The sequence below is a fragment of the Podarcis filfolensis genome (genome assembly GCF_964270895.1).
Source record: "Podarcis filfolensis genome assembly, chromosome: 1".
In the NCBI taxonomy this organism is placed as follows: Eukaryota; Metazoa; Chordata; class Lepidosauria; order Squamata; family Lacertidae; genus Podarcis; species Podarcis filfolensis.
Genome location: NC_139604.1, coordinates 38,863,983 through 38,875,985, shown reverse-complemented (window position 1 = coordinate 38,875,985; position 12,003 = coordinate 38,863,983). Strand labels below are relative to the sequence as shown.

Sequence of the window (12,003 nt, the reverse complement as noted above, 5' to 3'; positions counted from 1 at the left end):
AAGAGATTTGGTGGGAGCTGTCACCAGTACATATGTTGATGACACCCAGCTCTACATACTGGAATAATGTGAAATACTGCAGGTGCTTAATTGGTGCTTGGAGGCTGAACGAGAGCTAATAAACAGAATCCTTGATTCTTCTACCTCCCCCTATGCTATCCTGTCTGCAACTTGAGATTCACCAGGGAGACCATTTATTCCATCATCTAACAAATACGGTCTCTTAATAAGGCCTTTCTGGTGTTTGCACTCAGATTGTGGAGCACACTTCCCCATAGATTAGAACGGTGACAGCATTAGCTAGTTTTTGGTGTCAGGCGAAAATATTTATTTTGGGCTTTTACATAAACAACATTGGTCTTTGTATCAGAGTGTGACAACAAGGGGATCATGTATATTATTTTACATAGTGATGTGCTTGCTAAATATTTTATGTTTGATTTTATGTTGCTGCATTTTTGTCTTGTTGTGTGACCTGCCCTGAGATCATCTATTGATGAAAGTTAGGAATCAATTAATTAAAGAACATTCCCTTTTCCCCTTCTTGTTTTTTTCATTGGCTTGCTGCACTGCAGAGCTAAGGTCCCTTTGGATACTGCAAACCTCTATATATAATTCACACCAAAAAAAAATTGGTGAGAAGCTACCTCTATTATTAATGTGTGTCTGCTAACATAGTGTTGATCCTATGCACATTTCTTCACAGTTTATAAATATTAGCATTTCTAAGACTGGGGTGGAAAACTTTTGTCCCTCCAGATGTTGCTGGACTGCAATTCCCACTGTCCCTGACCATTGGCCAGGCACACTGGGGGTGATGGGGCTGTAGTCAAACAATATCTGGAGGTCCACAGCTTCCAAGAACAATGATGAACTGTGCCTTATCAGCCTGTAGGCAATGACATTACAGTGAAATCTAATAGGCCATGGTTTACTAAGGAATGATTAAATGATTACTTTGATGATCTGAGTCATGTTAAGAGCTGCAGATGGTAAAAACATTTGAACCATAAAATGGTTTAATTTCTTGCTGCTGCTGTAACAATTTGACATTTTATAAGAATGAAAGGGTTTTTTATTATTTCTACTGAGGTAATAAGCGTAAATCAAATACTGCAAGTTATATATAGCAACAAAAGATCTTCTGAAAGTACAAAATTGATCTTCCACCTGGAGAAAAAGAGGAAATTGTGAAAGGCTTAATTCTGGATAGGTGAAAGAGATACATATCTGCAGCCTCAAAAAATGACAGGGGGACAAAAGGAAAGGAATGATGCCATCCGGTGCAGCATACAGTGGTCTGCTGAATGGGACGTAATGCAGAATCAGCACCTTCACCACCTCTGAATGAACTACAGGATGTCTTAATTATTCTTAGCCGAATTAGAATGCATTAAACGTAATTCTAATTTGGGTCAGAATATTTAAAATATATCAACCATTTTTAATTCACGTAGTACCTGTATCCTTGTGACAGATTAAAAAATCATTTAACACATCGAGTCTTTGGAAAAGAATTTACATTAAGGGAGGGTATAATAAATCAATGTTTTCTGTACCTGTTGGTCTTTGCAAATTTTTTTGTACTAATATCCTCCTCAAGGTCCCATCCATTGCTGCTTCTTCTATGTGAGAATGGTCTCCAATTACTGTCCAGTACATCATGCTGGAAAGACCAAATACGAAATCACATTCTACTGACAAGCGTACATAATGCTAAACAGAAGAGGATGCCAGCTGAACTTTGTCATTATCTTCTGTTGGTTTCAACTAAGAATGCAAACATTTCCTTTTGAACATCAAATCCAGTGGATCAGAATAGCATCCTATATGGCAAACATTAAATGCAGATGCCCTAGCGTTTACCATAATCATGTAAAGGCATCTTGCACCCTATAAATAGGAGGGCCCAAACCTGTACAAGCAGGCATTCTACGGCAGCAGTAAAGAGTACAGAGAGTGATTTGGCTCAGCACTGTGCAAAGTATATCTCATATTGGCACAAATACATGATATCTAGAGACCCATTGGATGTTGTTTGCCAGTGAGTAGTTTTGATTATACATGGTGATGTCTCTGCCACCATATTATGACACTGCCTGGCAATGACACAAGTGATCCTTACCCTGCAATTGCCAGTCAGTGGTGACCTCTTAATACATTTTGTGTTCCCTTGTTCACTACTATGTTTCCTCCTGAGCTGCCATCATTTAAAGGTTTCCTTGGCTACGATCACCAATTTGTTGTTGAGGCATGCTTTGTTTTTCCAGGTATATTCCAGTTTGGTTGAATTAATCACATTCTCTGTTATTCTAACTTTGAGGGGTAGGGTTCTGTTAAATAAATGTGCATGATTCCTGTGTGCATATTCTCTTTTTGCCTCTGACCAGGATCCAAAGATCCATCCTACAAGCTCCATATTTTCAACTGGGCTTTGGGTTGCTGTTTCTTAAACAGCACTACCCAATATGGTACAGGGAGTCTGCTGTTCAACAACAACAACAAAAACCCTGTAAAATAATTCTACTAAACCTTTGAGCTAGTCTGAAGTACGTAAGTTCTCTGGAGCCACACTTCTGTCACTAGAATTGTGTCTGTTTTTAAAAGTGAGGTTCAAAAAACTTTTTTAAACTTCATTTAAAGCTTGAGTAGGACCTATGTGACTCAGGTGAACCACTTAACATATTATTCACACAGGCTGTTGTGTACAGGATATGTCTTAGCATTGGCTGAATATGTAGCTTAGAATGTGGAGGAAATATGTGTAACAATTATTTTCCTCATTCTGAACAAAAGTCACCCAAGACACAGAAACCACACTGAATGATCTAAGTAAGATAAATTTCCTAAAGCCAACGATAACATGTACAAAGTTAGGTTTTAAACTCATAGAACAAAAATAGATCAAAGGTCTTCTTAACAACCTACCCTTTGGGAGGATTTACTGCAATTGCATATGGTTCTCCTGCCATATTTGTAAGGAGCCTTGTGCAGTTTGGTCCATTTATCTGTCCTACATTGATGGAATATCTTAAACTTGTCCAGTGAGTTGTATAATAGCTGAACCAGTGCATTCTAGAATGATCAGTCCAGTAAATATTTCCAGCTATCCAGTCAACAGCAATATCTCTAGGCCTTTTGAATTCAGGACACTAGGAAAAAACACATCAGATTTTAAATTTAAAATGGCATATATTTCTCATATTTTAAAACTAACATTTTAGTACTGAATTCAAATGAACGTTTGAAATAAAGAATTGAAAAGGCGTTAATTTCAATAGCCTGCAATATCATACAATTAAACATGGAAAGATCAGTATTAACAAACATCTTCTGAGGTTTAACATCAGCAGTCACCAAAGCTGCTCCACTTTTTTTTTTTTTTTTGCAAGTTCCATATGACAATAAATTGCTGTAGGGAAAATATGAATAATAGGTAGGAGGGTTGCCAGATGGTTGCTTTGTGATATGTCACAATCGGCAAGCTTTCCATCCCACAGCACAACAGGTAGCTATTTAGGCACCTGTGCTTTGTGGTGTCCGGAAAACATTCATTATGGATTTTGCTAATAACTGTAAATGAATAATTGGCAGCTACTGAGGTACCATGCAGCAGCAATGAAGCAGTCGGGAGGTGGAACCCAACTGACAATGAAAGCAAGACAGACAACAAGTAGCCCAAAAGTGGGATGATGGAGGAAAAGTCTAGCGAAATCTCCAGGTGATGAAAGAGCAAATGGGATGCAGCAGCTCTGTATGCAAAAGCATAGAAGAGGAGGTAGCAGTCCCAGGACGGTCATGTTTGCTCAGCTCACTAAGTTTAGACACTACCAGACAAGCAGTTCAGGAGCCCAGTTTTTCATTGTAGGGAGCATAATTGGTAAAGAACATTCCTTGAAACTGCAGATCGTTCTATATCAAGCCTGCACATTTCGTGGTCCAGCAAATGGTTTTTAGCCTACTGGTGCTATATTTTGATCTGTCAAAATTCTTAACAATTTTCTTTTTGCAATTCAGCCAAGTAGAAAAAATAGATATTTTATTTATCAAGCTCCTGATGGTTGTATAAAGCACAGGGTAGACGTGCTTTATCTGATGATCAGACCCTGAACGAAGTATTCTTGTTTATAGCCCTGACCCTTCCCCTAGAATGTTTCCCTCTCAATTTTTCAGGTATACCACTGCTAGTGAGCATATTATATTGTTTCAAAAATGAACAAAAAACCAACAAAAAACCAACCAGAATAATATATTTGCATTCAAAGTGATATATTGTACACAGAAAACATTTAAAGAAATTATTTTCATAAACTAAAAGGTCAGTTCAATCTCCAGGTGATATGATAAGGCCTACATGGGGAAATGTGTGTGTGTGTGTGTGTGTGTGTGTGTGTGTGTGTGTGTGTATACACACCCAGACCCAGACACCCTCCCTTAATCCTTGAAAAATGAGAAAACTACCCTCCCTATTTAAATTGAGTATTAAAGAAAAACTCACAATATCATCATAACAGTGTTGCTTTGAGATCATCACATGGGCAATGACTTTATCTAAAGAATTGGGCTTCTGCGGTATTCCAGGCTTTTGCATTAGACAATCTGAGTTCTTCTGTTACTCATAAATGCCTTCAATTATTTGCATAAGACACATGGATCTGATATATGATAGTAACAAAGACCTAATGGTATTATTGTTTGGCGCAACAGTTTCCAAAATACACGGACCAAAATTGAGTTTGAATTTAGAGGACTAGCCATAAAAAATGCAAATTGGATAACAATTTCCAAACATATTTTAACACACTTCAATAGCAGCAAGTCTTTGTTCAATAACTACAAATAAATATAAAAAATAGGCCTGGATCCTCTTAACTCTATTCCTTGCCACCTTGATGACCTCGATGTGCTTTTCTCCAACCACCAATACACTGTGCTTTTTCTCTCTACTGCTAGCCCCGCCGTCCCCTGCTGCTTCTTTGCTCTGATTTACCCAGGATCTATGCTGCTTTGCAACACAGAAGCAGGTCACTGGGCTTTTGTTTTGGTTGCATGTAACATTTAGTTAATTTTTTTAAAATTCTCATAGAGTCCCCTGAAGTCTTAAGCTGAATGACTGAAGTCTGTCAGCTGAAATAACCTGAGGGACGTATTGTGATTGACAACATGCTTTATTTATGTTTGAAGTTTTATTAGTCTCTTTATTTGAATTATTTATATGCCACCCTGGGAAGGCAGCACAACTGAAAAGGCGCTTTCTAAGCTCACAACCCAACTAACTTCAAAACGTAGAGGGATTCAGTGGAGGATCTGTGAAGATGATCATAACATTCAGCTGGTTCATGTCAGAGGAGGCAGTCCTTTATGTTCAGAATGAAAAACAAACCCCAGCGGGAGCCCCCTTCGTATTATTACTAACCTAGGCTAATTTGAATAGTAGGTAATCAATCTTGATTAATGGGGACTTTTTATATTTCAAAATTACCACATGTAGTATACAAAAACCAAGGGGGGAAATCCAGTTCCAAATTAAAAATGAGCAAAAATATATGCTTAGTTTACTTACTATCACACCATTACTGCTTTGTCTCCTTTCTCCCTCATGGATCTTTGTATAGAAAATGCCTCCTGGATTAAATTGAGTACTCCAAATTATAATTTCCCCTTGATAATATAGATCCATTCCAGTTATTCTTGAATTATGTTCAATGTGTGCAATCTGTTGATGAACATCACTGTAGTTGAATGGATATACAAAACCCAGGATATCAGTGTCATTAGCAATGTAGAGAACTTGATCTTCAGAGCCTGGAGATTATTGTAATGAAATACAAAAATAAAGTAAATTTCAACTACTAAGACGTAATGTGCTTCATGTATGTTAAATTTTCATATTTATTTGGATACTCCTGTTGCCATCCACACCCCACTTAGCTTTGGATACTTTTAAACCCCACTGAAGTCAATGGGACAGTTTCAAAATAATTCCAGAGGTAAGTGTAGTGTGGAATGAAACCCTATAAACGTATGGCCTTCCTACAAATAAAATATAATCTAATTTTAGCAACAAGTGTCTCATATGTAGGTATATTGAGTAACCTCCCCAGGATTATTGTTATGTGGGACTTCAACATTCAAGCCAAAACTGCCTTATCACAGTTGGCTAAGAATTTCATGACCACTGTGACAACCGTGGGTCTTTCCCAGTACATTACTAGCCCTACGTACAAAACAAGTGTTTGTCTTAGAGGAAAGTATATTCATACTCTTTTCATGGTCAGACCATTTTCAGGTGAGTTTTGTCTTACTGTGGCTACTCCTCTCTGTGGAGGTGTTAGGCCCATTATGATGGCCCACTTCCAGAGATTTGTGGAAGCTGATCAGTTCTTAAATGATCTTGGAGAGTTCCCAGTTAATACGACTGGTGCTCCTGTGGAAGCCCTAGTCTCAGTATAGAATGGTGAGATAGAGAAGGTGGTGTCCTTGCTGTATCAATGACTTTTGAGGCTATCAATCACAGTGTACTTCTGAGGTGGAAGTTTATCTCTTCTTAAACTGCATATTATGTGACTTGGCATTCTGCACTTCAGTAGCAACAGTTCAAGGCTTTTCAATCTGGAATATGATACTGAGAAAAAGCTGTTTCCATAAATGCCTCTCTTTTCAAGCGTAAGAGATGCAAGCACAAAGCTGTAATTATCTCTTCACTTAGGGTGTTATTCTTTTCGGCGCGTATCAGAGATATAAATAGCAAGACATGAAAGCAATGCACTTGGACTGCAGAATAGGATGTACACCTCGCACAAGCCGTTCATTCAGCATGGAGCCAGGTTTTAAGCAACTTGAGATATGCAGAACTGGGAGGGCTTGGTAAGGATATTGGAGGTTGCAGAGACTTCCCATTGACTAGACTGTCCTGATGCACTGTTTCCATATGCATGGGGGGGGGAGTGGGGGTAGGGATGGGGAGAAGAGAAGAAATTCTCTGTTGAGTTGTACAGGGATTCATTTGCTCATGAGCACTGTGGACTTTTGTGGGAAAGGATCATGTCCAATATGTCAACTAGTATATTCAATTTGTTTTGTCATCTTACCTTTTGCAATGCAGCTGCTGTTTCTTTCCTTATAATTTTTTTCACAAGTACATTTGTATGATCCTTTCACATTGATACAAAGTTGGGAGCAGATGCCAAATATTGCACATTCATTGATATCTAGAAAAGAAAAAGCTTTTATCATTTCTTTTTCAATTCATTGTAGAAAGTCACGACAGATAACCATAAAATTGGAACTCAGATTTTTAAAAGCCCAAAGCAATTCAACTGTTAAAAAAGAAAAAAGAAAATAGCTATTAGCTCAGTGTATAGGCTTAACCTTAGACTCCTAGACTAAGCAAAAGATGCTCAGATTTGAGTTCTGGCATATTATTCTAGCTATTGAAAAGAGTTTAAGCAGTCAAGATGGGCAGTTGGCAACTTATAGGCAGTCCCTTCAGGACACCAAGTGTGAGACTGTTCAAAACCCATCCAACGAATCTGTTAAAACTGAGTCTTCTATAGTTCAAAGTGTATAAATCTGCAATTCCAAGCTTAAATACATATGCATGGTTATATCTCAGAAGAAAAACAACCAGCAGTTTTGTCATGCTTTTTGCACAGAATGGCTTGATCTTCAAGTGAAGGCTGCTTAAATTCTAGAGGCTATTCTCCATTCAGGCTGTTGGATGGCATGTTGTAAATGCAGCAACAATGGAAAAGAAAGGTTTCTTTGGTACAACAGTCTATGCTGCAAGTAGATAGCTCTCCTATAGGAATTAACTGCCTTGATTTTAGCTAATTTCACTAGCTCTTCTAGATCAGATATCCTGTGAACACAGTCTGCGGTTATATTTTGTATTTTCATAAAACATACAAATCCGAAAACATACTGGATTTTACAACTTGGAAAAAAAAATCCATTGCCATCAAAGAACTGTCTACCTTATGTAAAATGGTTCAATGACAAAAGTAGGAAAATGTTAGACAACAGAGATAAATTGGGGGAGAAAGTTGGGCTGTAACTGAGTGAGAGCAACTTTGAAAGATGCCTTTCTCTCTAGCTTTCTTTCGCTTGGTCTCTGTTTTATTTCTGTTGCCTTCCATTGGGACTTTTATTCATTTGTTTATTTAATTTATTTATCTATTGCAACATTCTTTTATCCTACCTTTAAAACTAGAGCAAAACCCCTTCATCTGTTTGCTGCCTGATCTGCACCCTTACATTGTGCTATAGTCACATAATGAATGGAGTTCCTTTTTATGTACTTCGGACTGTCCCTCCTTCCCCCATGTTGAATTGCGATGACCCAAATAAAATGCCAGACTTAGGTGTTCTCTTTAACTGCTTTTATTCATAAACCTATAGTTCCAGAGTTTATAAGCTTGGAAAAAATAAATTGCTTTCCTTGATGAGAAGAGTGTTGGTTGAGGTATGCAAATAAATGTGAGGTATAAATGCTATGAGGCTGCTGTCACAAAGGCATCCTGTGGGAAATGTGACACAAGGAAGGATACGATAGTCACCTGTGCAGTTGGGGAGTTACCCTCCTACGTGAAAGCAAGCCCCAATCTACCTCTCTCATTCACTTTTCTGATGGTACCTCACTTGCCCACACACCAGATCAGTTAAGGAGCACGAGACAGACTAATGCTGGTAGTCTCATAGATTCTGGGAATCCCTGCAATTAAGCACCTTCATTTCTGGAAAATTTGTGGTATTATTTATTTAAATCTGTATCTGTTAAGGGATGGGGACGCATAACAAAGACAGCCAAAATCTTAAGAATTTTGCAGGAGCTTAAAAACACAACAAAATTATTATGAATGGTTAACTTCCTAGTTCAAAACAAAAGGTTTTGTTGTCATTAATTTCAGACCCCCAAAGTAGACATCTCATAACCATACTTGATTGTTATTTGTCAGCTGCTTCAGATTCATTGTAAATATATAACTTTGGACCTTTTTATTATTGAATTTCTGTTTTTTTTATCTGTTTTTATACTACTATTTTACTGGTTTTTGTGTTGTAGCTGTTTCTATTATACTGTTCTACTGTTTTCAATTCATGTTTTTGTATACCACTTGGGGATTTTTAAATACTAAGTGGTTTAGAATGCTTTTGAATACGTAAAACAAAAATAATTGAAGGCTATCCTTTGACATTTAATGTTGCCATTCATTTTTATGGAATATTTTTGAACATAAGGATTTCAAAGCAGTTTCTACACAAATACCTTCACATTGCCAGTTCCTTCTGTTCCTTTGAAATCCAGGCTTACACTGACAGAAAAGAGGTGTTTTCGTTTTATTACAATACGCATCATCACCACAAGGGTTCACATTGTTTTCGCAGCTATATTCAGTTAAGCCTAAAAAGGAAATAACAAAAGATGCAAAATCAAATGGATTTTAGTTTATTTCCATGTTTGTTACAAAACATCCATAGCCAGTGTCTTCATTCATAGCTGGTGAAGAATTTTGTCTCCAAAGAAAGTCAGCTTTAATTTTTGTTTTGAAGTTAGTTAGTCCTGATATTGTATATGGATGTATATACTGTAATGCCATGTTTCCAATCCTTCATGGTTTGCAGCATCAGGAATGAGAGCCATGCTCCAACCCCTTCCTTTCCCATAATCAGCTTGGTTATTACTTTCTTTGATAAAGCCATTTTTGAGTGAGCCCTCAAAACCAAGTTCAGTTTGTATTCTACATACATACATACATAAATTTATTTTTATACTGACTTTCCATAGCTAAAACCATGCTCAAAGAGGTTTACAATGTGAAAAAATACATAATTGCAAACAATCAACAAACACCCCAGTCCAATAATCTGTTCATGTGCGTCAGGGTTTGGAGCTGGAGTCAGTCAGGGCCCTGTCCTCCCAGGCCAGGTGGGGAAAGAGCTGCAAGGCATGGAGAAGGTCTTCCAGGACTCACAGCCAAGCTCATGTAAGCATGTTTTCCCCATCTCTTACTGCCCAGAAGCAATTAAAAATACATCCCTTCTAGAAAAAGCGTCACAATATTTTCCACTACAGTTTTATTTAAATAGGTTTATTAGTAGGAAAAAAGCAAACAAGAGATAGTGTCCAAGATGAACTTTGTAGAGCCAGTGTGGTGTAATGGTTAGAGTGTTGGACTATGCCAGGGTTCGAATCCCCACTCAGCCTTGAAGCTCACTGGCTGAATTTGGGCCAGTCACCATTTCTTAGCCTAACCTACCTCACATGGTTGTTGTAAGGAGGAAACAGGGAGGAGAACTGTGTACACTACCTTGAGCTCCTTCGAAGATAAAGACGGTATGTAAATGTAATAAATAAATAAATTTCTCTCAAGGCTAAATGCAATAATGGCTCTTCCACACTCCCACTCATCCTGTTCCTAGAAAGCACAGATCTAAGAGATGTGCTGCTTCTCCCATAGCTTTCCCTGGGAAATCTGCTCCTTTCTGCTGAATCAGAGCAAACATTAATCTGAGGAAAACCCAGTTGATGTTTGCTCCAATTCAGCAGTAAAGAGTGGATTTTTCTGAGTGAAAGTGGCAGGACGAGCAGCAAGGGAAGTGTGGGTGAGCCCTGTCAATGTTTGGATTTGATATCCCGCTTTATCACTACCCGAAGGAGTCTCAAAGCGGCTAACATTCTTCTTTCCCTTCCTCCCCCACAACAAACACTCTGTGAGGTGAGTGAGGCTGAGGGACTTCAGAGAAGTGTGACTGGCCCAAGGTCACCCAGCAGCTGCATGTGGAGGAGTGGAGACGCGAACCCAGATCCCCAGATTACGAGTCTATCGCTCTTAACCACTACACCACACTGGCTCTCGATGCATCTCATTCCCTTATTACATAAAAGACTGCTTCAGATTGCAGATTGGAAGCTGTATTTGCAAAAGGGAAGTGAGTTCTTTAAATCATTTTAATATATTTATGTATTCCCCACATTTTTAACATACAATGCACTTTACGATCCCGATCAGCTAATAAATTAACAGGAGGAAGCAATGTCAACTTTGGCTCAGTGGCCACTTTCACATGTAAGCCAAACTCTGGTTTACTAGCACCATGTGAATGTACAGGCCCTTGGGTAAGGTCATAGATGGTGTGCTCCTCTCCTAGCTGAGTTACATACTGTTTGGTTCATGCTAATTTAAATTCTACAAGATTACACATAACAGGTTCTATATAATATAAAAACATGTTCTTTTTTATTATTCTGAGAATGGCAAGCTTTCAACTTCTAAATCAAACTTACTTGTTTTACAGCCTTGCTCATCTGAACCATCACCACAGTCATCAAATTGATCACACTCCAGTTCCACAGGTACACACCGCTTATTGCTACAAGCAAATTCATCCTTTTTACAAGGCCTTGCCTTATATGTAGTTTTGTCTGCAAAATGTTACAAGAGAGCAATCAGATTTTTCTCCCTTTGATATTATTATTATTAATGGAACAAGTGCATTTAACAATGAAACATTACCAATAAAAAAAATACTGTTTCCTGGATATGTAGAAACCTACTATATACTTGCAGCAGCCCATGAAACATGGCAATCAGAAGATTTCCATTTCTCCCACGGGAGAATTCAACATCCCAGGATGCACATGTGCATGCTACAATTGCCCAGAGGAATACATATTTCACACAACGGTGTCTGCACTTGCTGCTTCAAGAGGCGGCAAGAAAACACAAAACTGAGAGGATGGAGCAGTCTGAGTTGGCATACACTCCCCTCCCTCATTTTCTTGTTTTCCACTTGGGAGAATAGCTTGGCCCTCATTGTCAGGTTGTTTTCACTGAGTATCATGTGAAGCAAGGAGTGGAAAAAGGAAGATGGAATATGCTGGTCCAGCCTATGGTCCTCCTGTGCTATGCCTACAAACAGCATTGAGTACCACTGCACTGTGTACAATATATAGGACACGAGACAGAAACTAGCAAAGGAGTGGTGGCTGTCATTACCACG

General features: G+C 38.4%; 1 protein-coding gene and 1 long non-coding RNA gene across 4 annotated transcripts in view; one reads left to right on the top strand and one right to left on the bottom strand.

The window, feature by feature from the left end:
• The window catches only part of LOC310747997, a 71,109-nt gene extending 59,728 nt beyond the window's left edge, over positions 1 to 11,381 (top strand). Inside the window, exon 3 of the long non-coding RNA XR_014541058.1 lies at positions 11,299 to 11,381. This is a non-coding gene — a long non-coding RNA (uncharacterized lncRNA). The remainder of the gene's footprint in view (positions 1 to 11,298) is intronic.
• The window catches only part of LRP1B (LDL receptor related protein 1B), a 764,381-nt gene that overhangs the window by 34,554 nt on the left and 717,824 nt on the right, over positions 1 to 12,003 (bottom strand). For all 3 annotated transcript variants that reach the window (XM_083581632.1, XM_083581633.1, XM_083581634.1), the window contains 6 exons: positions 11,288 to 11,425; positions 9,269 to 9,403; positions 7,092 to 7,211; positions 5,564 to 5,805; positions 2,929 to 3,152; positions 1,560 to 1,666 (listed from right to left, as the gene is read on the bottom strand). In XM_083581632.1, the coding sequence (XP_083437758.1) occupies positions 1,560 to 1,666; positions 2,929 to 3,152; positions 5,564 to 5,805; positions 7,092 to 7,211; positions 9,269 to 9,403; positions 11,288 to 11,425 (966 nt within the window). The remainder of the gene's footprint in view (positions 1 to 1,559; positions 1,667 to 2,928; positions 3,153 to 5,563; positions 5,806 to 7,091; positions 7,212 to 9,268; positions 9,404 to 11,287; positions 11,426 to 12,003) is intronic.